At 43.1% G+C, this 26,426-nt stretch overlaps 1 protein-coding gene across 1 annotated transcript in view; it reads right to left on the bottom strand.

The window, feature by feature from the left end:
- The window catches only part of ttn.1 (titin, tandem duplicate 1), a 227,881-nt gene that overhangs the window by 26,872 nt on the left and 174,583 nt on the right, over positions 1-26,426 (bottom strand). The window contains 16 exon segments of the mRNA XM_042336317.1: positions 107-394; positions 492-788; positions 906-1,208; positions 1,306-1,893; positions 2,448-2,744; positions 3,206-20,311; positions 20,628-20,930; positions 21,534-22,121; positions 22,224-22,520; positions 22,622-22,819; positions 23,137-23,241; positions 23,332-23,922; positions 24,528-24,815; positions 25,207-25,497; positions 25,606-25,893; positions 26,092-26,397. Coding sequence (XP_042192251.1) covers positions 107-394; positions 492-788; positions 906-1,208; positions 1,306-1,893; positions 2,448-2,744; positions 3,206-20,311; positions 20,628-20,930; positions 21,534-22,121; positions 22,224-22,520; positions 22,622-22,819; positions 23,137-23,241; positions 23,332-23,922; positions 24,528-24,815; positions 25,207-25,497; positions 25,606-25,893; positions 26,092-26,397 — 22,134 coding nt within the window.

Genomic DNA, 26,426 nt, shown 5'->3' with positions numbered 1-26,426 from the left:
TGAAAATCAGCGTATTTCTTCCTTAACACTGAATATACAATACAATAACATTTGTATAGCGCCTTTCACGTTGGGAGGACGACCCAAGGCGAATATGAATACATACCTAGTATCAGTACTCTAATTGTTGCTGTTCCTGAGCCCATGGAATTTTTAAGTTTAATTTCATAGTTTCCACTGTTGATACGACTGGCATCCTTAATTAATACTGCTGCCGATTCAGTTGTACTTTCAATAGAGACTTGAGCACTAGTCTCAAGTTCTTTTTCATTCTTGTACCATTCAATGGATGGGAAAGGCTTGCCAGAGATGCCAACTTTAAGTTTCACAGCAGAATCAGCCTTATATTTGACAATATCCAAATATTCCATCGGCAGATCAATCTGAGGAGCACCTATAAAACAAAATCACCAGGAGTTACGGAGCTGTAAGCACTTACCACCTAACGATAACTCTTTATAATTGCGTTATGTTGGCAGAAAAATAATTACCATAGGTGTCATGGCATGTTACAGGTCCAAGAACGTCAGATGGATTGCTTATAGAACCATTTGCGTTCTTAGCAAATACACGGAATTCATATTGTGCATCTTCAGTCAGACCTGAGACACTGAATAGAGTCTCAATGACATTAATAAAGCTGCCCTTTGTCCATCGTCCATTCGGCAGATCGCGCTTTTCAACAATGTAGCCGGTGATCTTGCTACCACCATCGTAAGCAGGTTTTTTCCAGCTGAGGCTTACAGCGTTCTTTGTAACATCTGTTGCACGTACATTTGTTGGGGGTTCTGAAAAAGAAAAGTGCGATGAGATTTAGTTTATACGTTCACACCTCAAAATACTAATGCTGTGTAAACACAGAGCTGATCAGGTGAGAAGACACGACAGGTTATTTGAATACCTACCGCAAGCATCAATCGCAAGAACTGGATCGGAAAGATGGCTAACTTTGCCAATGCCTGCAGCGTTTTGTGCATACACCCGGAATTCATAGATAAGTCCACCAGTGATATGAGTGATCTTCATGTGTGTCGTACGTATGATAGTCTTGTTAGTCTTCTGCCATAGAATGCTGTTTCTGTCTTTCATTTCCAAATGATATCCAATCACTTGGTTGCCACCATCGGAAACTGGCTCGTGCCAGCCCACTGTTATGCTCTCTCTGGTGACATGAGTTACCCACGGAGTCGATGGAGGTCCAGGCGTAGCTAGAAAATATAGGTTAAGACATAATCAGCAATGCAATCAATCAAGTGAATAACACCCAGTGCTATTTTGTGCTTCATGAAGGAACAAGTAACTTACTGTAAGGCAGTTTGACCATGACAGATGCAGAATCAATATGGTCACTGATTCCAAATCGGTTCTCGGCTTTGATGCGGAATTGATATTCTTCTCCGGTGGTCAGTTTCATGACTTTGATTATACTTCTGGCCGCAGTGGCGGACACTTCTGACCAGGCTGCCGTACTGGTTTCTCGCTTGAGAACAATGTAGTTGGTTACCTGACTGCCACCGTCGTAGGCCGGCGGGTGCCATTTCAATATGACGCTATCTTCGGTGACGTCACTGATATTAACAGGACCTAATGGGGGGCTGGGTCTGTCGAGGACCACAATATTGATAAATGATTTGGTCGTTCCACTGGAGTTGGCAGCAGTAATATCGTATCGACCGGCGTCATTCGCCACACTTTCTCTCAGGTTCACAATGAGGCTCTCTGCGCTCATCTCCGTGTTAAACCTCATGGTTGACTTCACAACCAATCCGTCTCTCGACAAAGACACTTTGGGCTGTGGTTTACCAGATATTGGGATTTCGAATTTAAGGTTGGATCCAGCTCTGACGTACACTGTGTTGTGCGGGAAGTACTTCAGATTAATCTCAGGTGAATCTGAAAATTTAAAAAAAATGCATTTTAATTCAAAAGATGAAAACATAGGTATTTTCTACCACAATTAATTTTTATTTTGGTCAGAAGGGTATCTGATACACACAGTAACCACTTATGGCAATTAATTCTAACAGCACGTTGACTAAAAGCTACTTTTTTTTAATTTCAAGTGGTGTGTAAATTACAGCCGTGAATACCAGAAAATGGCAAGTTGTGCGGTTTTAGCTGGTTAGACGCCGGCAGTTACCCCCAACATGCCGGGGTCCCTGAGCATTGCCTCTTGCCATCCTGCGCCTAATACTTTCCAGAATTCGGTAAGCAGGATGAATCCCTCCAGGGAGAGAAGTGCGCATTTCATTCCAACAATCTATCTCTGGGATTTCCATGTGTAGGTGGGATGCATGGGATTCTCAGTTTTCTTTGGATACTCTCAAGCATGATAATAAATAAATAATAATAATATTATGATGACAGGTTTGCGCATGTATCAGACACCCAGCTGAACAAAAAAACCCCGACAAAATGTCATAATTAATGATGTCCATGAAACTCACCAAGCTGTTCTTTCACGGTTACAGGTAGAACCATTTCCTTAGGATCGCTGAGGCCGGCTTGATTTTGAGCGGATACTCTGAAGAAGTATTCACCATTCTCTCTCAAACCTTCGATAACGTGGTGTGTGGTCTTCACAACTGCACATTTGACCCACTTTTGCTGGCCTTTTTCAAGAGCCTCAATAAAGTAGCCGGTTATCCTACTGCCTCCATCGTGTTCTGGCTTGGACCAAGCGAGAGACACACTATCTTTGGTGACATTTGTAATTCCAAGTCGTTGAGGTACACTTGGCTTTTCTGAAAGATATAGTGTACATAGTATTTATAGATATTCATCTACCAGAAAATATACTCTGAATTTAAAATTTTAGATACGTACTACAAGTAATGAAAATAAAATACAGTACTTATAAAAGGTATTTAAGCTAGCTATCATTTTTAATCTAATTTCTTTGGTCTCTCCATCCCAGGTTATATTACCAGACTAAGAGAGCAAGTAATGAAACCTGCTCACTGGTATTTATAATAATAATAATCCTTGTATTTGATATCGCGCCTTATCACATCTTCAAGATGTCTCAAAGCGCTTCACAGAATATACTGTAAAGTGAATTGACTGTATATTTTGTGGGCAAAATGCGGCAGCCAATTGCCCATAGCAGTGTTCCACAAACAGTCGTGGACTAGCATTCTGGTACACCAATGTGTACTGTTATAGCTCTGAAATATTCTACAATCTTAAGAAACTGACTACATACCTGTCACTTTAACACCTTCCTTGGTCTCAATCGGAACGCCGACACCAAATTCATTTTCTCCCCTGATGCGGAAGTAGTAAATGGCCCCCTCTTGGAGATTGGTAACTTTGTAAGTGAGGCGATTGCAATTCATTGTCACACAGACCCAAGCCTTCTTACTAGCTTCACGTTTTTCAATGTGATAATTCTTCACACGAGCACTGCCATCGTTTTCCGGTACATCCCAGGTCAGCAGGACTGAATCCCTGGTGACTTCCTTTGGAATAATAGCGCCAGGAGGTCCAGGGGAGTCCAGAACCTTGACAACTAATGTCAGTGTGGCCGTAGCTAACACGTTCTGTAATGTTAATACGTATTTACCAGAGTCGTTCCTTGTTGCTTTTTCTATGGTTAATGATGTCATTAAATCTTTACTATCAATACTTCCTCGTACACGGAGATCTACATTGGATTTGCTCCACATGACATTGGGTATTGGTTTTCCTTTGAACGGCACGGCTAATGTAAAGGAGCTGCCAGCTTTGACAATCAAAGTTTTGCGCATTTCGTTGTCGATATCGAAAGCAGGCTCTTCTTCCCTTTCCTTTGCAACTTGTGGCTCAGATACCTCACTTGGATCGCTGACCCCAACCTTATTGATGGAAGATAAACAGAAAACATATTCTGCTCCTGATGTGAGTCCAATTACTGTAAATTCTGTGCCTCTCAGGTTTTGGATGGCTGTGGTCCATTCGGTTTCTTCGGACTTTTTATACTGTACAGTGTATCCAGTGACAGGTGAACCACCGTCAAATAGGGGCTTTGTCCAAGCAAGTGAAATACTTGTTTTTGTAGAGTCAACAACTTTGGGTTTGGATGGAGCAGCAGGTACAAAGAGTGGATCTTCTGCACGAATCAACGTTGATGCTTCGCTTGCAGGACCCACACCTGCAGCATTTTCCGCAGACACGCGATATTCATATTCTGCGCTTTCACGGAGTCCTGTGGCCTTCACTCTCAGATCGTATACAGGTTTCTTATTGACCCGTACCCAGCGGAGTCCATTCTTCTCACGTTTCTCAATGATATAGCCAGCAATTGAATTGCCACCATCACTGTCGGGTCTTGACCAGCAGATGGTCATGGTCTCCTTTGTGACGTTGGTAATTTCCAATGATTTTGGTGCACTAGGAATTGTGAATGGATCAAGCGCTTTTCTTGGTTCACTCTCTATAACTTCACCAACTCCATACTTGTTAACTCCCATCACTCTGAAAATATACTCATTGCCTCGGAGCAGTTTAGTTACTTTACAGGATGTTGTTCTCAACTCATCTGTTACCAGGGTCCATGCAAGGCGACTTGTTTCACGCCTTTCTACAATGTAATGATCAATAGCTGCTCCTCCGTTCTCTTGAGGAGGTGCCCATTTCAGTGAACACTTTTCAGCTGTAAGACCAGAGACGTCTAAAGGACCAGCAGGTGGGCCTGGTCGATCTAGTACCTTGAGGTTAATTGCTAAGGATCTTGTTCCAGCAACGTTTTGCAGTGTTAAGACATACTGTCCTGAGTCTCGCCTATTGCAGTCCTTCACGATAATTATAGTACTCTTGTCAGTTGACTGGATTTCAGTCCTTGCCTGTCCTTCAAGCTCTTTACCGTCCTTTGTCCATGATACCACTGGAAGAGGACGTCCTGCAATATCTGCATTGACCTTAACCAATTCTCCAGCCTTAATAACAATTTCCCTAAATTTAGCATCCAACATAATCCTGGGGGCTTCTACATCATCTTTCACAGTAATGGGACCTGTTGATTCAGATGCTTCGCTGAATAAACCTGCGGAATTCTTTGCAATAACGTGAAACTCGTAACGTTGATCTTCAGTAAGACCAGTAACATCAAAATACGTTTCTGGGATGTTAGTAAAGTTGCACTTCAACCAGCGTCCATCTGGCAACTCTTTGTTTTCCACAATATAACCAGTGATTTTAGCACCACCATCATATTCTGGTTTAGTCCAAGACAGTGAAACTGAGGTCCTGGTAATATTTGTTACCTCTGGTTGACCTGGAGGGTCGCATGGGTCTCTAGCCGCAACAGGCTCGCAAACCTTACTGCATTTGCCAATACCTGCAATGTTCTCTGCATACACACGGTATTCATACAACAGCCCTTCGTCAAGAGAAGTGACTTTAATCTTCGTGTCGGTCACAAGACCTCTGTTCACCTTCGTCCACAAGATACTGCTTCTTTCTTTGCGTTCAACATGGTATCCGAGAATCTTGGAGCCTCCGTCAACGACTGGTTCGTTCCACTTCACAATCATGTAATTCTTAGTGGCATGTGCGACGATGGGAGTTGAAGGAGGACCGGGTGGTTTAAACGGGTACTGTGCAACAATACCGTGAGAATCCTTATTGTGGCTCTTGCCATAACGGTTTTCTGCGCAGACACGGAATTGGTACTCGCTCCCTGGTTTAAGTCGTGTAATTTTTATGGATGTTCTGGCTACAGTACCAGACACCATTTCCCAAGTTGTTGTTGTAGTGTCTCTCTTTTCAACGATGTAATTGTTAATTTGACAACCACCATCGTACTCTGGTGGGTCCCAAGATATAGTGATATTATCAGCACTGACATCGTCCACTCGGATTTCGCCAGGTGGCCCTGGTTTGTCAAGAACAATAACATTGATTAAGGAGGTTATTGATCCTGTGCTATTGGAAACAATTAGTTCGTATTTTCCAACATCTTCCTTTGAAGCTTCTTTAATGGTCATAAGTGTAGACGTCTTTGATGTCTGAACATTCACTCGTGTTGTTTGTTTCAAAGACTGTCCGTCTTTCTTCCATGTCACAGTGGGCAATGGTCTTCCTCTGAAAGGTACGTCAACCTTGAGGTCATCACCAGCCTTCACACTGAAACTATTGAACGCGAGTTCAATGGATGGTTCAATTTCAACATCCTTTGCAACGACCGGAACTCCCAACAGTCTCGGATCACTCTTTCCTTTCTCATTCACAGCAATGACTCTGAAAGTGTATTCCTCGCCCGCTGTTAGTCCTTTGACGGTTGTCTCCAGTGTTTTTTCTTGAGCACACAATGTCCATTTTTCACTTCCTTTGGTTTGCATTTCGATGATATAACTAGATATTTTGCTCCCACCATCATTTTCAGGTTTCTCCCAGGTAAGAGTTGCAGTCTTTCGTGTCACATCTATCAATGTTACTTTGCCAGGAGGCAAGGGCACCTCAGATGCTTTAATGGGCTCAGCAGTTTCTGCTGGAAGGCCTGTTCCATACTCATTGACTGCCAAGACACGGAAACAGTAAATACCTCCTTCTTGAAGTGATTCAACTCTGAATGTTGTTTTAGTACAGTTGTTGGTAACAGAAGCAAAAGCCTTTCTAGTGGATTCACGTTTCTCTACAATGTAATTGGTAATCTTTGCTCCACCATCAATAAGAGGGGGTTCCCATGACAATGTCACACAATCTTTCCTTATCTCTCTTATATGGAGATTTACAGGTGCACTTGGTGTATCAAGAACTCTGACGTTAACAAAAGCAGATTTAGTACCACTGTTATTTTCCAAAGTTAAATGATATTTACCACTGTGAAACCTGTTGACATTATCAAGGACCAACATTGTATAAGAGCTTGTAACTTCAATCTGGGTTCGTTCACTGAGATTTCCTTCAGCTTTCTCCCATTTTGCTTCAGGTTCTGGTCTACCTTTGATGGGAACAAACAGCCTCAAAGTACCACTAGCACGTACGGACACAATCTTCCGGAGATCAGCGTCCAGCTCAATTTCTGGTGGCTCCAACTTATCAGCTGCAATAATTGTATCAGCAACATTTGCTGGTTCACCGACACCTTCACAGTTGATGGCACAGACACGGAAATTGAATTCGATATTCTCTTTCAGTTTCTCTACTGTAAAGTATGTAGACTGCACCCCTGTTGGAGGCGTGCAAGTGATCCAGTCTTCAGTACTAGCTTCTTTAACCTCTACAGAATACCCTCTAATTTGAGCTCCGCCATCATAGATAGGTTTGCCCCATGCAAGTGATACTGTTGACCTTGTCGTGTCTGTCACCTTTGGATTGTTTGGTGGACCAGGAGGATAGATGGCATCACAAGCTCTGTAGAAAATACTTGGTTCACTCGTGTCGCCTACACCAGCAGCGTTTTCTGCAGATACGCGGAATTCATAGAAGTGTCCGTCTACCAGACCAGTCACTCTGAAACGCAAATCAGTCAACCTCTTTTTATTGCACTTGGTCCACCTAATTCCATCCTTGTCCCGTTTTTCTAGTACATATCCTTCAATCTCAGCTCCACCATTGTCAGTAGGACGCCCCCAGGTTACAACCATTGAGTCCTTAGTGATCGATGTAACTTCGGGTGTTGTTGGTGGACCTGGTACGTGGAATGGATTTTTGGCCACAACCGGTTCGGATTCCAGTGGTTCACCTATTCCATACTTATTCACAGCCATTACACGGAATATGTACTCATTGCCTGGAAGAAGTTTGGTTACTTTGTGACTGATAGCTTGCACGTTAGTCTCCACTTGCGTCCAGGACAGTCTGCTGGTTTCCCTCTTTTCAATGATGTAGTAAGAAATATTCGCACCGCCTTCTTGGGAAGGTGGGTTCCAGGCCAAGTAGCATTTCTCTGCTGTAACACCAGAAACCTTCAGAATACCATCGGGAGGACCAGGCCTATCAAGGATCTTAACAGTTATGGGAATAGATTTTGTACCGCCTACATTACTGAGGTGAAGTGTGTATTGCCCTCCGTCAATTCTTATACAATCTTTGACTGTGAGAGCAGTTTTGTGAAGGGTTGATTTAATCTCCATCCTTGCAGTAGTTACTTCCAGATCTTTGCCATCTTTCATCCATTTTACTTCAGGTATGGGTTTACCATAGATATCAGCTTCCAGTGCAAAGCTGTCTCCTGCATTAGCAACGATCACGTCCTTGTACTTGGGGTCCAAGGAAGCTCTAGGGGATTCGATCTCATCTCTTGCTGTAATTGGTCCAGTGCTTTCAGATGGTTCACTGAAAATACCAGCTGCATTTCTTGCAATTATTCTAAATTCATACCTTGCGTCTTCAGTTAATCCAGTCACGTTAAATTCAGTCTCGATTATGTTGGTGAAACTGGCCTTCATCCAGCGACCTTCAGGAAGCTCCTTCTTTTCCACAAAGTATCCGGTGATCTTGCTACCACCATCATATGGAGGCTTTGTCCATTGGAGAACAATGTTATTTCTTGTGATGATGACGGCTTCGGGTCGGCCGGGAGGATCACAAGGATCTCGAGCTACGTAACATTCAGATACCTTGCTAGGTTTACTGATGCCGACAATATTCTCTGCAAATACTCTGAACTCATATTCAATACCTTCTTCTAGATTGTTACACTTGAAATGAGTGTCTTGGATGATCACCTTGTTCAATTTTATCCAAAGAATACTGTTCCTTTCTTTACGTTCAAGGTGGTAACCCAAAATCTTACTTCCACCGTCGTTTACTGGTTCATTCCACTGGATATGCATGGTGTCCTTTGTCGCAGCTGATACAATTGGAGTAGCTGGAGGGCCAGGCATCTTGTATGGGTATTGTGCAACAACTGCTTTAGAATCTAAAGATGAGCTCTTGCCGTACCTGTTTTCAGCAAAGATTCTGAACTGGTATTCACTTCCCGTGTTCAGTTTCATTATTTTGATGGTTGTTCTAGCTACAGTTGCGGAGACGATTTGCCAAGCAGTGGTCGTTGTATCCCGCTTCTCCACAATGTAGTTGTTAATTTGGCAACCTCCGGTGTATTCAGGTGCATCCCATGAAATTATAACAAACTGAGCACTAACTTCATCAAATCGTATTGGCCCGCTTGGAGGACCTGGTTTATCAAGCACTATAATGCTAATATCTTCTGTGGCTGATCCAGCACTGTTTGTAGCACTAACTGAATACTTTCCAAAGTCATCCTTATGACTGTCTTTAATCAGAAGGATTGTTGAGGTTGCAGTTTCCTCCACATTTACCCTTGTTGTTTGTTTCAGTGACTGTCCATCCTTTGCCCAAATAATCTTAGGTTTTGGACGTCCCATCACTGGAACTTCAATCTTCAGGTCGTCTCCAGCTTTGACACTATAGGTGTTGAATACGAGTTTGAAGGTAGGTTCAATATTCTGATCTTTAGCTATCACTGGTACCGCCAGGAGTCTTGGGTCACTCTTTCCTTTCTCATTGAAAGCTAATACACGGAAGAGATATTCATGTCCTGAACTGAGACCAGCAACTACTGCCTCGCATGTTTTAGACTGGGACACAAGACCCCACTTTTCAGATCCTTTCGGTTGCATTTCAACCAAGTAGCCCATAATTCTGCTGCCACCATCATGTTCCGGCTTCTCCCAAGCTAGAGAGACACTCTGCTGAGTGACGTCAGTGAGAGTTACTTTACCTGGTGGTAAAGGTACCTCAGAAGCCTTCACAGAGTCCAGAGTCTCAACTGGTATACCAATTCCAAACTCATTTTCTGCCATGACTCTGAAGTAATAAATCGCTCCTTCAGCAAGATTCTCAACTTTGTAGCTGCACTTGTTACATTTAGTGGTCACGTTAGCATAAGCTTTTCTGGTTGATTCTCGCTTATCAATAACATAGTTTTTAATCTTTGCACCTCCATCAATAATGGGTGGATCCCATGTGAGTGTAGCTGAGTTTTTCTTTATGTCCTTCACAGCTAGGTTTTGTGGAGCTCCAGGTGTGTCCAACACTTTGACTGAAACAAATGCAGATTTGGTGCCACTACTGTTTTCTAGAGTCAAAATATATTTTCCAGCATCATTTCGATCGCAGTTATCTATCGTCACCTGCGTATAGTTGTGTCCCTTTTCTACTTGTCCCTTTTCATTCATTTCACCCTCGTCCTTTGACCAACTAATCTCAGGAGCAGGTCTGCCTTTAAATGCTATAAAGATCCTGGCAGTATTACCTGCTCTGACTGTGATCCCTTTCCTTAATTCTGCCTGAAGTTCAATTTCAGGTGCATCAAGTTTATCTTCTGGTTTAACTGCGCCAGGTACTGTTGCTGGCTCACCTACTCCTGCCTTGTTGATGGCACATACACGAACATTATATTCCTGTCCTTCAATGAGTTTTCCGATTTCAAAGCGGGTTACTCGTAAACCGGTCTGTGGAGTGCACATGGTCCAGTCTTCCTCGTCTGCTTTGCGGATTTCTACTAAATATCCTTGAATTTCACACCCACCATCATAAATTGGTTTGCCCCAAACAAGCACGACAGAAGTCTTTGTGGTGTCTACAAGGTGTGGATTAGCTGGTGGCCCAGGTTTGAACACTGGATCACAAGCCTTGTAGAAAACTGAGGCCGGAGATGGTTGGCCAATTCCAGCGGCATTTTCAGCAGACAATCTGAATTCATATTCATGGTCTTCCACGAGCCCTGTGACTCGGAATCGCAAGTCTGTAATTCTACGCCGGTTACACTTTGTCCATCTGATTCCAGCCCTGTCTCTCTTCTCCACGATATAACCTATGATTTCACTTCCACCGTCACTGTCCGGTCTGTTCCAGCATACAGTCATGGAGTCTTTTGCAATGTTGGTTACTTCCAATGATTTGGGTGGACTAGGAGGTACAAATGGGTTCTTCATCATAACGGGTATAGACTCCAAAGGCTCACCGACACCATACTTGTTGACGGCCATGATACGGAAGATATATTCATTGCCCTCCAAAAGCTTGGTAACTTTATGCATAGTAGTTTGAAGGTCTGAAGTCACAACAGTCCAGGCCAGACGACTGGTTTCTCGTTTCTCAATGATATAGTGTGAAATGTTACTTCCACCATCATGCTGTGGTGGACTCCAAGCAAGAGAACACTTTTCAGCAGTGACGCCGGTAACTTGGATTGGTCCCTCGGGAGGTCCAGGTCTGTCCAAGACCTTTACGTTGATGGGAACAGATTTTGTCCCTGCCACGTTAGAGACTTGAAGAATGTATTGTCCGCCATCCACTCTGATTGCATCCTTTACAACAATCAGAGCTTTGAAGTCACTGTTTTTGATCTCATGTCTTGCTGATTCTTCCACTTCTTTGTCACCCTTGAACCACTGAATAACAGGTAATGGCTTGCCATGAACATCAGCATCCAGCTTGAATACATCACCTGCATTAACCACAATTGTGTCTCTGTATTTGGGATCCATAGATATTCTAGGTGGTTCAACCTCATCCTTTGCAGTAATTGCCCCAGTACTATCAGATGGTTTACTAATTGTACCTGCAGCATTTTTAGCAATGACTCTGAAGTCATACCTGTCATCCTCAGTGAGACCAGTAACAGTGAATTGGGTTTCAATGATATTTGTAAAACTAGCCTTCATCCAGCGACCCTCAGGTAGGTCACGCTTCTCAACAATGTAGCCAGTAATTATACTGCCACCGTCATATTCTGGCTTTGTCCACTGAAGTGTTATTGCATTTCTGGTCACAATAAGAGGTTCTGGGCAGCCTGGTGGATCGCATGGATCACGGGCAACAAAGCACTCAGAGATCTTGCTTGATTTGCCAATTCCAACGATATTCTCAGCGTATACTCTGAATTCATATTCAATTCCTTCTTCGAGTCCGGTGATCTTCAATCGTGTATCTTGTATGATGCTTTTATTGACTTTGGACCAAAGAATGCTATTTCTTTCCTTGCGTTCAAGATGATAGCCTACGATTCTGCTACCCCCATCGTTGATTGGTTCATGCCATTCCACAATCATGGTCTCTTTCGTAGCATTTGGAACAAATGGTGTACCTGGTGGGCCAGGCTCTTTGTATGGATACTGGGCAATAATCGCCTGAGAATCTAAAGCGAAACTTCTACCGTACCTGTTCTCGGCATATATTCTAAACTGATATTCTTTTCCTGTTTTCAGTTTGGTTATCTTGAGAGTTGTTCTTGCCACTGTAGCTGAAACAAGCTCCCAGGTTGTCGTAGTCGTATCTCTCTTTTCAACAGCATAATTACTTATTTGACAGCCACCGGTAAAGGCTGGTGGTTCCCAAGCAATTGTGATGCTTTCAGCACTAACGGCATCAAACTTAACAGGGCCACTGGGTGGACCAGGCTTGTCTAGGGTTATCACTTCGAAAGACGCTGTCTTTTGGCCAACAATGTTGCTCACGGCAATGGCATACATTCCGCTGTCTTCTTTAACCGAATCCTTGATGCTTAGCACTGTATGATGACTGGTGTCAGCAACATTGACTCGGGTTGTCTGCTTGAGTGACTGGCCATCCTTTGTCCAAATAATCACTGGTTTAGGTCGTCCAGAGATAAGGATTTCAACTTTCAAATCATGTCCTACTTGTACATTATAGCTGTTAAATGCAGGCCTGACGTCTGGTTCAATCACTAGATCTTTGGCAATCACTGGTACTGCTAGGGTTCTTGGATCACTCTTGCCCTTCTCGTTGGCTGCCATAACTCTGAACGAGTACTCTTCTCCCTGTACCAGGCTCGTGATGACTGTTTCAAGGGATTTTACATGTGCACAGGCTGCCCACTTTTCACTTCCTTTACTTTGCATTTCTACAACGTACTGGATAATTCTGCTACCGCCATCATGTTCAGGTTTCTCCCAACTCAAAGACACAGAATTTCTTGTCACGTCAACCACTGTTATTTTTCCTGGAGGCTGTGGCACTTCAGATATTTTAACAGGGTCAACGGTTTCTGCGGTTAATCCAATCCCATGCTCATTCTCGGCACAGACTCTGAAATAGTAACTGCAACCTTCCTGGAGTTGTTCTATTTTAAAGGAAGTCTTATGGCAATTGGTGACAACGGCAGAGTAAGCTTTCCTTGTGGATTCCCGCTTTTCTACGATATAATTCTTAATCTTCGCACCTCCGTCCAACTTAGGCGGTTCCCAGGATAAGGTTACGTGTTCCTTTGTTACCTCCTTAACTTTCAAATTAATTGGTGGACTTGGTGTGTCGAGCACTCTGACACTGACAAAGGCGGATTTTGATCCACTGCTGTTTTCCAAGTTTAACATGTATTTTCCGGTGTCATATCTGTTAACGTTGTCAATTACAAGCATCGTGTAACTCTCAGACACATCAATTTGTGCAGTGTCTCTGATTTCACCATCTGACTTAGTCCATTTCACTTCTGGAGCAGGACATCCTCTGATAGGAACAAACAATCTCAAAGAACAACCAGCTCTTACATTAATGATCTTCCTCAAGTCGGCACCAAGATCTGCGTCTGGAGCTTCTAATTTATCTTCCAAAAGGACAGTGTCGGGAAAATCAGCGTGTTCACCAACTCCAGCTTTATTAACAGCACAGACACGGAATTTGTATTCATGCTTTTCCACCAATTTATTCACTTGAAATTGAGTCTGCTTAATGCCGCTTGCTGCCGTGCACATTATCCATTCATCAGTGCTGGTGTCGCACATCTCTACGATGTATCCTTGGATTTCACATCCGCCATCATAAATGGGTTTGCTCCATGAAAGAGAAACAGAAGATCTTGTAACGTCAGTGACTTTAGGATTGTTGGGTAGGCCAGGTTTGTAGATCGGATCAGCAGCCTTGTAGAAAGGGGAGGACAAACTCGGGACACTGATGCCAGCAGCATTTTCAGCAGATACTCTAAACTCATAATCATGGTATTCCATTAATCCGGTCACCCTGAATCGGAGTTCAGTAACCAGCCGCTTATTACACCTTGTCCATCGTATTCCTGCTTTGTCACGCTTCTCTAAAATATATCCATGAATTTCACTACCACCATCAGATGTAGGTCTTCCCCATACAACGACCATTGAGTCCTTTGTAATAGCCGTAACCTCAGGTGTCTTTGGTGCATCAGGGGGCACAAATGGATTCTTTGCTATTACTGCTTCAGATTCCAGTGACTCACCGACACCATATTTATTTACTGCCATAACACGGAAGATGTATTCATTTCCTTCCAGAAATTTGGTAACTTTATAACTCAGAGCCACTACATTGGAGTCAACTACTGTCCAGACCAAGCGACTAGTTTCTCGCTTTTCAATAACGTAGTGGGAAATCGCACTCCCTCCATCTTGGGTTGGTGGCTTCCACGCCAATGTGCATTTCTCAGCAGTCAATCCAGTTACAACAATTGGTCCTTCTGGCGGTCCTGGTCTGTCAAGCACCTTCACGGTTACATGAACAATCTTTTCACCTGCTACGTTCCTTGCCAAAAGTGTGTACTGGCCGCCATCCACTCGAATTGCTTCCTTGACTGTGAGAGCCGTATTGAAATCGGTACTTTTAATTTCGAGCCTGGCTGTGTTTTCCAGTTCTTTGTCTCCTTTCAGCCACTGGATTGTTGGGATTGGTTTGCCAAAAATGTCAGCTTCGATCTTAAATACTTCACCTGCATTTACCACAACAGCTTCCCTGTATTGTGGATCCATGCTAACTCGGGGTGGGTCAACTTCATCTCTGGCAGTAATGGGACCAGTGCTTTCTGACGGTTCACTGAACACACCAGCTGCATTTCTGGCAATCACTCTGAACTCATACCTCTGGTCCTCCATTAAACCAGTTACAACAAAATTGGTATCAATGATATTAGTGAAGCTAGCCTTCATCCAGCGGCCTTCAGGAAGTTCTTTCTTCTCAACAATATACCCAATGATTTTGCTTCCTCCATCGTATTCGGGTTTGTTCCACTGAAGATGCACCGAATTTCTGGTAACAATCACAGCTTCTGGGCGACTCGGAGGATCGCATGGATCTCGAGCTGCGACACATTCAGATACTTTGCTAGGTTTGCCAATGCCAACAATATTCTCAGCATACACCCTGTACTCGTATTCAATGCCCTCTTCAAGATTGCTGGACTTCATCTGGGTGTCGGAAATAATTGACTTGTTCATTTTGATCCATAGAATGCTGTTTCTTTCTTTGCGTTCAAGATGATAGCCCAAAATCCTACTGCCACCATCGTTGACGGGTTCATTCCATTGTACGAGCATGCTCTCCTTCGTAACATGCGTCATATAAGGAGTACCAGGAGGACCAGGGGACTTGTAGGGAAATTGTGCAACAGTAGACTCGGAAACAAGAAAGCTGCCCTTTCCATATCTATTCTCAGCTGCGATTCTGAATTGATATTCAATACCAGTCTTTAAACGTATGGCTTTGATTGTTGTTCTGGCAACAGTAGCAGACACAATCTGCCAGACAGTAGTTGAAGTGTCTCTCTTTTCAACAATATAATTATTAATTTGACATCCACCATCGTATTCTGGTGGTTCCCACGTGAGAATCATGCTGTCTGCAGTAACCCCATCGATCTTGATTGGCCCAGTTGGAGGTCCAGGCTTATCCAAAACAACAATACCAAGAATTTGAATTGTTTCGCCAGCAGCATTTGCTAGTTTTATGGTGTAGTGGCCAACATCATCGCGACAAGCTTCCTTAATTACTAGAAGTGCCTTACTATCTTTCAATTCAGCATTGACTCTGGTTGTCTGTTTCAATGGCTGGTTGTCTTTCAGCCATGTTATTGTTGGTTTGGGACGCGCAATAAATGGCACATCAACTTTCAAGTCTTCTCCTGCTAGGACGCTGAACGTGGTAAACAGAAGTTTAAAAGAAGGAACGATTATGAGATCCTTTGCAATAACGGGGACGCCCAGTTGTCGAGGATCGCTGACACCTTTTTCATTCTGTGCTGATACTCGGAACATATACTCTTCACCTTGGGTCAGCCCAGTTATGGTGGCTTCAGTAAGCTTCACAGTAGCACATGTTGTCCACTTTTCACTTCCTTTACTTTGCATTTCCACAATGTATCCTAATAACCGGCTGCCTCCATCATGCTCTGGCTTCTCCCACGACAGAATTGCACTGTTTCTTGTTACATCTACCAAGGTTACTTTGCCTGGTGGAAGCGGTCTTTCTGACACCTTAACTGCATCAGAGGTCTCAACAGGAAGACCCACTCCATACTCATTTTCAGCCAGGACACGGAAGTAATAGTTGCAACCTTCTTGTAAGGTGCCCACCTTCCAGGTTGTCTTGTGACAGTTGGCGATGACTGTGGAGTACGCTTTCCTGGTGGATTCTCGTTTTTCTACTATGTAATTGTTGATCTTGGAACCGCCATCGATAAGCGGGGGCTCCCATGAAACGGTGACGGACTCCTTGCTAACTTCCTTAATCTTCAGATTCTGCGGTGCCCCTGGAGTATCCAGAACTCTAACATTTACGAAAGCAGTCTTGCTGCCGCTGCTATTTTCGACTGTTAACATGTACTTGCCACTGTCGAATCTGTTCACATTTGGGATAATGAGAAGAGTGTACGAGCTGGTAGTTTCAATCGACGCTCTGTCCAGTGGCTCCCCATCTTCCCTGGCCCATTTGATTTCAGGAACTGGTCTTCCCTTCACAGTAACAAACAATCTCAAAGTGCAGCAGGCTCTTATACATACCACTTTTCGTAGATCTGCATCAAGATCAATCTCAGGAGGTAACAATCTGTCTTCAGCCTTAACTGTTCCTGGGATTTGTGCAGGTTCACCAATGCCTTCAACATTCACAGCATATATGTGAACCAGGTATTCTTGGTTTTCCTTTAACTTCGTGATTGTGAACGATGTGGCTTTAAGTCCAGCCTGTGGTGTTACAATTGTCCATTCATCTTCTTCAGGAAGACACGTTTCAACCACATAACCTGTAATTTCTGAACCGCCATCATAAATAGGTTTATTCCAGGCAATAGTAATTGAAGATTTGCTCGAATCAAGCAGCCTAGGGTTACCTGGAGGTCCGGGTTTGAATACAGTGTCACAAGATTTATAGAATGGGCTGGTAGAACTTGGTTGACTAAGACCTGCAGCATTTTCAGCTACGATTCTGTATTCATATTCATGTCCTTCTGTAAGCCCAACAGTTTTGAATCGCAAATCAGTGACTGGTCTTTTGTTGCATTTAACCCATCGTAATCCTGTCTTGTCACGCCGCTCAACAATATAATTGGTGATTTCACTGCCACCGTCAGAATCTGGATGCCCCCAACAAATCACCATTGAATCTTTTGTGATTGCTGTAACCTCTGGTGTCTTCGGTGGGCTGGGTGGGACAAATGGATTAGCAGCGATAACAGGTTCAGATTCCAATGATTCACCAACTCCGTACTTATTCACTGCCATGACACGGAAAATATACTCATTCCCTTTGAGAAGTTTATTTATCTTCAGTTTGGTGACTTGAACGTCTGCTGATACAGTTGTCCATGCAAGTCGACTGGTCTCACGCTTTTCAATGACATAATGATCAATCTTTGCACCACCATCATCTGGAGGTGGTAACCATGATATCACACATTTTTCTGATGTGACATCTGTAATTCCTATCGGTCCTTCAGGAGGGCCGGGTCTATCTAGAACTTTGACATTGAAAACATGCTTAACTGAGCCACCAGGATTGGATGCGGTAAGTACGTAAGCACCTCCATCTTTTCTTGAGCTATCTTTGTTCATCAAAACCGTCGAGAAATCAGTGATCTTTATTTCCTGTTTTCCCATTTCTACAAGATCCTTTGCGTCCTTTGTCCAGACCATTGTTGGTATTGGTCGCCCTGTTACGTCTGCCTCGAGTTTGAAAACTTCACCAGCTTTCAAAAGTATGACATCTTTGAATTTAGCATCCACCATTATCCTTGGTTCCTCAACGTCATCTCTGCATGTTATTGCGTCAGTGGGCTCAGATGGCTTGCTCACTGCTCCTGCTGAATTTCGAGCTATGATGCGGAATTCATATTTGTCATCTTCAGTAAGGCCACTGACCGTGAACTCGGTCTCCAGAACATTGCTAAAGTTTGCCTTGAGCCATCGCCCACTCGGGAATTCCCTCTTTTCAATCGTGTATCCAGTTACCTTAAAGCCTCCATCATATTCTGGCTTTGTCCAGACAAGTGTTACAGAATGTCTTGTAATGTTAACGGGAATTGGTTGACCAGGGGGATCGATAGGATCTAGCGCAAATACTGGATCTGAAGGTTTACTTGGTTTTCCTTTGCCAGCCATGTTTTCTGCTGCAACACGGAATTCGTATGCAATGCCATCAGTAAGTCCACTTGATTTAAATGTGTTGCCTGCAATCAAAGCCTTGCTTATAATTTGCCAGAGAATACTATTTCTTTCCTTTCTTTCAATATGATATCCCAAAATTTGACTTCCACCATCAGTAACTGGGTCATTCCAAGTGATAGTCATTGAATCCTTTGTGACTCCAATAACACTTGGAGTTCCTGGAGGTCCAGGCACCTTAAATGGATATGCAGCAACAACAGACTCTGAAATAATGGCAGGTCCAACACCATATCTGTTTTGAGCCTTAATTCGGAATTGGTATTCCATTCCAGTGGTAAGGTGACTAGCTTTAAATGTTGTCCGTATCACAGTAGCTGCCAGCTCTACCCATGATGTGCTGTTGGTCTCGCGCATCTCTACAATGTAGTTGTTGATTGGTACTCCACCATCACTCTCAGGTGGTTCCCATGACATCAAAATGTAAACAGATGAAATGTCGTCTAATTTGATGGGGCCTTTAGGTGGTCCAGGAATGTCATGAACTTGAACACTGATGGTGTCACTTACTTCACCGATTATATTTTTAGCGGTCAGAGTGAACTTGCTGGTATCATTTCTTGTGCATTCGTTGATGTTAAGTATTGTTGAGTTGGCTGTATTTTCGACATTTATTCTCTGCGTTTGCTTCAAAGTTTGGCCTTCCTTTGTCCAGGTGACTGTTGGTTTTGGTCGACCATGCACTGGGATCTCAGCTTTGATATTATCTCCTGCCCTTGCAATTATAGTCTTCTGGTATATACCACGCAAGTCCAATTCTGGAAGTGACGTTTGTTCTTTTACAACAACGGGCCTGCTTTCTCGAGGATCGCTCCTTCCAGAAATATTGACAGCCATGATGCGGAATGTATATTCCTCATTTTCAGTCAAATTCTTTACAGTATAATCTAATGCCTTTTGAGTTGCTAAAGGCATCCATTTTTCACTGCCTCTCTTCTGGGCCTCAAGTACGTATCCTGTAATCCTACTACCACCATCGAACTCTGGTTTTGGCCAAGCTAAGCTGACTGTGTGCTTAGTTATATCCATGATGTGAAGACTTTCTGGAGGAGACGGGGCTTCGGATGCTCTTACAGGGTCTGTCGTCTCAGCTGGTTCCCCAATGCCGTATTCATTCTCAGCCATTACTCTGAAGTAATACTCAGACCCTTCTGAGAGATTGGGAATTCTAAGCGAACACTTTTGGCAGTTTGTTGTAACAGTAGCATAGGCTTTACGTGTCGATTCTCGCTTTTCTATTATATAATTTTTGACCCGTGAGCCCCCATCAATCATTGGCAGTTCCCAAGCCAATGTAATGCTATCTTTTGTTACTTCTCTGGCTTTAAGGTTAATCGGAGGTCCTGGGGAGTCTAGGACCCTCACGTTTACAAAACCAGACTTTTTACCGGCAGCATTTTCAAGACACATTGTGTACTTTCCAGTGTCATCTCTGGTGGATTCAGGGATCAGGAGGAAGGTGTATGAAGATGTAGTTTCTACTGTGGCACGTCCTTTGACCGGACTATCTCCTTTAAGCCACGTGACTTGAGGAGTTGGCCGGCCCTTGATTGGTACAAAGATGCGGATTGTGACTCCAGCTCTGACGACAAGAGTTCTTCTCAGATCAGCGTCCAGCTCAAAATCAGGCACTTCTTCACGTTCCTTAATTTCAACCGCACCATCAACTTGAGCAGGCTCACCAATCCCCTCAGCATTGAGTGCTCTGATTCTAAAGTGATATTTTTCCCCTGGCTGAAGGTTAGCAACAACAAATTCGGTTATTCTGAGTGCAGTGCCCGTGGTGTCTTTTACCCATTCTTCCTCTGCTTCTTTCTTGTGTTCAACTATGTAGCCGATAATGTCAAGGCCACCATCGTAGTGAGGTTTCCCCCAAGTCAAAGTAGCGGTGGTCTTTGTTGTGTCCACCACTCTTGCGTTAGAAGGAGGCCCGGGCACATCTGTGTTAAGTAAAAATAAACTCAGATGATAAGATATCTATTTCTACAGAACCAAATCAGCGCCTACTGCGCTGAATATAAATTTGCTGAATTCTTTTTAAATATGAAGTAAACGCTTACATACATCTTTCTTTTTTAAAATATAATTTTAAGGTATTTGAATATCATTTATATATAGTATATGTGAATATAATGTATATATTTTAATATAATCTTAAATATAATTTGAATAAACCCTAATATAGTTCTTAGATCATTTAAAAAGAATTTTAATGTATTTGAATGTAATTTTAAAATATATGAAGTCAGTGCTTACATGCTAAGTCTTTTGTCAGCACTGATGCTGATGGTTCGCTTGGTGTTCCGATGCCTGCTTTGTTTTCTGCCGTGACCCGGAATTCGTACTCAGTTCCTTCATTAAGTCCTACTGCTTTATGCCGTAGATCTGAAATCGATTTTTTACTTGTTCTAACCCATCTCAGACCTTTCTTTTCTTTACGCTCGACAATGTATCCTAGGATTTCACTACCACCATCATCAACTGGTCTCTTCCAGCAAATGGTGACTGTGTTTTTGGTAACATTGGTGATTTCAGGCTTTCCTGGTGGACCGGGTGGACCTAGGAGACGAAGATTTATAAGTGAGTTTCATATCATCAAACTAAAATATGCAGGAGTGAAATATCTTGCATTTTTGTAATAATATTTGCATTTGGCATAGCGTCTTATCATGTCGGAAGGACGTTTCAAACTGCTTCACAGGATTTACCGTGAAATGAAGTGACTATATTTGCAGGTAAACGGGACAGCACAATTAGGAATAGCCATGGAGGGAATGACCAATTTTATTTGGGGGGATTGTTAGCCAAGACACTGGGAGAAACTCCCTTCTGTTTTTCAATAGTGCCGGGGGATCTTTAAGATCTACCTGAGCAGGCAGATGGTTTTAACATTTCATCCCAAAGACAGCACCTCCGAAAATGCAACACCCATCCCCAGCACTGAATTGGAGTGTCAGCTTAGATTATGTGAATTCAAGTCCCTATGTGGGATATAGCCTGCAAGGCCCCACAACACTAATGACATGAACGGACCAGTCCGATATGTGTCAGCGTTGTAAACTTAAAAAGCGCTCTGAGACGCCTCGAAGACGTGATAAGGCGCTATATCAAATGCAACGATTATTATTATTTTAATGATTGTTATTATTAAAAAGTACTCACCAAAACTATCTACCATTTTAACAGGTTCGCCATGTGAAGGGTCACCGATGCCATACTGATTTACAGCAGAGACACGGAAGATGTATTCATTTCCTTGTATAAGTTTGCTTGCGACATATCTGCAGCTTGGGAGATTTTCCGCGAGTAAAGTCCAGAGAAGGCGACTGGTTTCTCTCTTTTCAATTGTATAGGATTTGACCGGAGAACCTCCATCTTCTGCAGGAGGCGACCAACTGAGTGTTACCTTTTCAGATGAGACATTGCTGACTTCAATGGGGCCTGGAGGACCAGGAACGTCCAAAACTTTCACACGGACATTTTCCTCTTTGATACCAAACGGGTTGCTGGCAGTGATGGTATATTCTCCAGAATCCTTTCTTGTAGCATATTTAACAGATAGTATGGAGGAAGTCGGAGTGTCTTCAATTTGGACAATGTCAGAGGGCTTGAAGTATTTTCCACCCTTAGACCAAGCTGATTTTGGCGGAGGCTTGCCGAGAATACTGGTGGCAGTAATCACGATTGTATCGCCAGCTTTGACTGTTAAGCCTTCCTTTACAGTAGGATCAATTACAATTGTTGGTGCCTCTGTGGAAATGAAAGAACAAACAGATGTGTTAGTGCCGCGAACAACGCTTGGTTTGGTTCAGTGCTTTTTTTTTTCACGTTTTGTTAAATCAAAATACGCACCATATTCGTCCTTGCACACAATGGTTCCTGTCGTTTCCGATGGCTCGCTGATTGCTCCGGCTGCATTCTTTGCTTTAATGCGGAAGTCATATTTGCAGCCCTCAGTCATGTCAGTGACAGTGAAGGCACAGTCCTGAACATTAACGTGATTTGCTTTCATCCAGATTTTCGAAGGGAGGTCCCGCTTCTCAACAATGTAGCCGATTAGTTTATGTCCACCATCATACTTGGGCTCAGTCCACATGAGGGTCACAGAGTTCCTTGTGATGTTAATGACATCAGGTTTTCCAGGGGGATCTGAAAATAAAAATCATTTCAAGGGTAGTAAAGGTGCTTTGTGGCCCTTGCAATGTGGAATAGAAAGAATACAAAAAATCTGCAATATATTTTCAACCTACCAATTGGATCAAGTGTGGTAACAGGCTTCGTTGGTGGACTTGGTTTGCCTACACCAGCCAAGTTAATTGCCATAACTCTAAATTCATATTCAAGTCCCTCTGTCAAGCCAGTTACTCTGAAATCCTTCATTCTCAGTGGGGTCTTATTTGCTCGTTTCCACAGAAGGCCGTTTCTTTCTTTGTACTCAATGTGATAACCTGGCGTAAGGAATAAATAGTTTTAAAAGCACTGCAAATCACCATGAACTAACAACAACAACATTATATTTGTACAGTGGCTTTCACATCGGGAGGATGTCTCAAGGCGCTGGACAATCAGTGTTTCGGACCCGAGCTGGGGGTCGGAATCGGGGAGGGTGGGGGTGCGGGGGGGGGGGGGGAAGGAGGGTGACCGAAGGCACGGTCAAAGAGGAGGGTCTTGAACTAAACTATAACAACAAATTACACCTATATACCGCCCTTCACATTGGAAAGACGTCCTTGCAAAAGAAAGATAATAACGTTAAATGCTTTACCTGTGATAGGTGAACCACCTGTCTTCCTGGGGTCTGTCCAAACCAATGACACAGAGTCATGTCTGGCGGCAACAACTTGAGGTGGCAAAGGAGCATCAGGTACATCTGAGAGGAGGAGGAGGAGAATGTTTAGCTTGAATTCAATACAACAATGCGATTCAATGAAATCTACCTGTAAAATGCACCAATGCTTACCAAACGGATGCCTGGCTATAACGGGATCAGATTTCAGGTCTACGCCTACTCCATACTTGTTCTCAGCACTGACTCTAAAGGTGTACTCAATTCCTTCGTGAAGTCTTGTGACTCTGAATGTTGTCTTCTGTACAGCAGAGGCACACGTCACCCATTTGTTGGTCGTGTTATCTCGCTTTTCCAGGATATAGTTTGTAACTTCTGAACCACCATCGTCCTTGGGAGCTCCCCAGATCAAAGTAATGGCATCCGCTGTGACTTCATCGAAACGCAGAGGTCCGGTTGGTATTCCAGGCTTTCCCACTATTTTGATGAACAGAGTGCCTTCCTTTGTGCCGGCGGTGTTCTTCACGGTGACTGTGTACTTTGAGGCATCGCTCTTTTGACATTCCCGTACTATTAATGTTGTATTGACAGCAGTGGATTCCACAACAACTCTGCCACTCTCATCCAAGAGCGGGTCTTCACCTTTCTTCCATGTTACTTTTGGGACTGGCTTTCCACTGATTGGAATCTTCAGACGGAAGCTGCTTCCCTCCTTGGCAACATAAGTTAAGTCAGGCAGGTCTCTCAGATCAATATTTGGTGGTACTGTGAAGAAAAACAGTGATTTTGTTCAAAAAAATTAGAATTCCAATGTTTTAGTTGTATTCGGAAGCTTACCCTTTTAATAACTTAATAACCCTTTTAATAACTTCTTATCATTTTCAGGAGGATCTTACAACATTTCTCCCACAGGTAATATGCCACGAGTGAGGATATCTCAATGAAGTTACTGTGCTTGTTGTCACAAGTGAAGTATGTATCCTATTCACATTATCAATTTGATTTCGTCAGTCTTAAAAGTTTGGGGGGGTAACTTAATAATGTAAGCGGCTTTGCTATACACACCCTGTAAAAGTTAAATGTTCAGTGATTAACGTCTCCTTTGAGAACCGTTACATTTTTAGTCTTAACCAATGAATTGGATATTTTCCAGCTACACTATTTGATCAGATAAACCGTTTTTGAAAACATAAAAACACATTAGATTGTTTCTGCTAATGAGTGTCTAAGGTTCGTTTGGATGGTGTATCTTTCTTCTGGTACAATACCTTATTGATTTCACTTCCAGTAATCACACTTGCGATCAAAAGTGGATTTATTTCATAACAAACTGTAAGGTGAATGGGGCTTCAATGTAACATATTACTCACCAACTTGATCCTTGGCTACAACTGTAATTTCCTCTGGTGGACTGTATCCTGCATCATTCAGTGCTCTCACTCTGAAAGTATATTCTTTTCCTTCCTCCAAATCTTTTATTGGATGTTGCATGTTCTTTGACTGCATTAACTCTTTCCATTTGTCTCCAGCCAGCAATATTTCAACAACATAAGCTGTAATTCGTGATCCACCGTCACTGGCGGGCTTTTTCCATGCCAGGGTGCAAGATGATTTGGTCAACGTTAAAGCCTTCAGGTTGATCACAGGTCCAGGTTCCTCTGTATTAGGTAAATAAATACAATTTAAGAAAAAGTTATGTTACCAACAACAAATAACATTTGTATAACGCCTTTTTAGGTCGGGAGGTCATCCCGGATTTGGACCCGAGCAACTGGTTTGGATCAGGAGGGGTAGAGGGCCGGAAGGATATGGGTAGGAGGGAGACTGAAGGTGCGGACGAAGGGGAAGTTCTTGAGACGGGCCTTGAAGGAGACAAGGGAGGAAGAGTGGCGAAGGGACTGTGGGATGGAGTTCCAAATTGTGAGGGCAGAGAAGCTGAAGGCCCGACATCCGATGGTGGGGTGAGCTGGGCGTGGGACATGGAGCAGGCCGGAGCCCACTGAGCGAGTGGAGCGGACTACGTTATAATAAAGCAACAATTTTTGTTACCTGAAGCTCTCACAGCATTCTTTGTCTCACAAGGCACGCCGATGCCATATTCATTTTCAGCCAGCACTCTGAAGAAGTAAAATTTACTCTCCTCCAAATTCTGAATTCTGAAACTTGTCTTGGGACACTCAGTTGATACAGTTGACCATGCCTTTCTTTCAGCATCTCGTTTTTCCACAATGTAATTCTTAACTGGACTACCACCGTCCACAAGTGGAGGATCCCAGGAAATAGCAGCAGAATTCTTTGATGTTTCTTTAACCACAAGGTTAAGCGGAGGACCAGGAGAGTCTAATTTGAAAGAAAGAAAAAAGATGTTTCATCCAAAAGAAGAATTATAAAATGAATTGATTTTAGAAACAGGATTTTTTGCCTAAAAGTATTCAGAGACCAACTTACCCAGAACCTTGACAACAAGTGTATATGTCTTCATTCCACTGCTGTTTTCTAAAGTTAAAATGTACTTTCCGCCGTCATATCGATTGACGTTTTCGCAGTACAGCATTGTATCGTATTCTGAAGTTCTGATTTCAAGTCCTTCTCTTTCCTTGATGTTGGTATTCATTTTTGCCCACGTGACTTTTGGAGTTGGACGACCTCTGACTGGCACGTAGATCCTCATTGTGACTCCCGCACGCAGAATAAGTGCCTTCCTTAAGTCAGCATCAAGATCAGCTTCAGGAGCAACTGTTCAGACACACAAATACAGGCTGTTATAATATGGCTACAAAAACAGCATCGAGTGTGTATTGTATGAGTATTGTTATAACAACAATAATTCTTGCATTTGATTTAGCGCCTTATAAAATTGTTAAGACATCTCAAAGCGCTTCTCGGGATTTTACAGAGACTGTGTATCTGTAGGCAAGCAATTTAAATACTTACTCAAAATATCTTTGGGAATATGTTTATCAGGCACATCACTTGGATCACTGAAGCCGATTTTGTTCACTGCAGATACACGGAACTGATACTCAGTGCTATCGTTCAGTCCTGTAACAATATAACGCGTTTCTTGAAGGTTCTTTGGCACGTTACATTTCATCCAATTTTCAGTATCCGCGAGTTTAATCTCGACCAGGTACCCCAGGATAGGGCTTCCACCATCATACGCTGGCTTACTCCAAGACAAGCTGACGGTGCCGCGAGTTGTGTCAATCACTTTGGGGAAGGCAGGGGGGCCAGGAGGATCTGATAGAAACAAAATGATATTCAGCAAA

This window comes from Callorhinchus milii, unplaced genomic scaffold (genome assembly GCF_018977255.1).
Source record: "Callorhinchus milii isolate IMCB2004 unplaced genomic scaffold, IMCB_Cmil_1.0 Scaffold6, whole genome shotgun sequence".
In the NCBI taxonomy this organism is placed as follows: Eukaryota; Metazoa; Chordata; class Chondrichthyes; order Chimaeriformes; family Callorhinchidae; genus Callorhinchus; species Callorhinchus milii.
The sequence above is the reverse complement of the archived record's forward strand: the minus strand, read 5'-3'. Positions and strand labels throughout refer to the sequence as shown.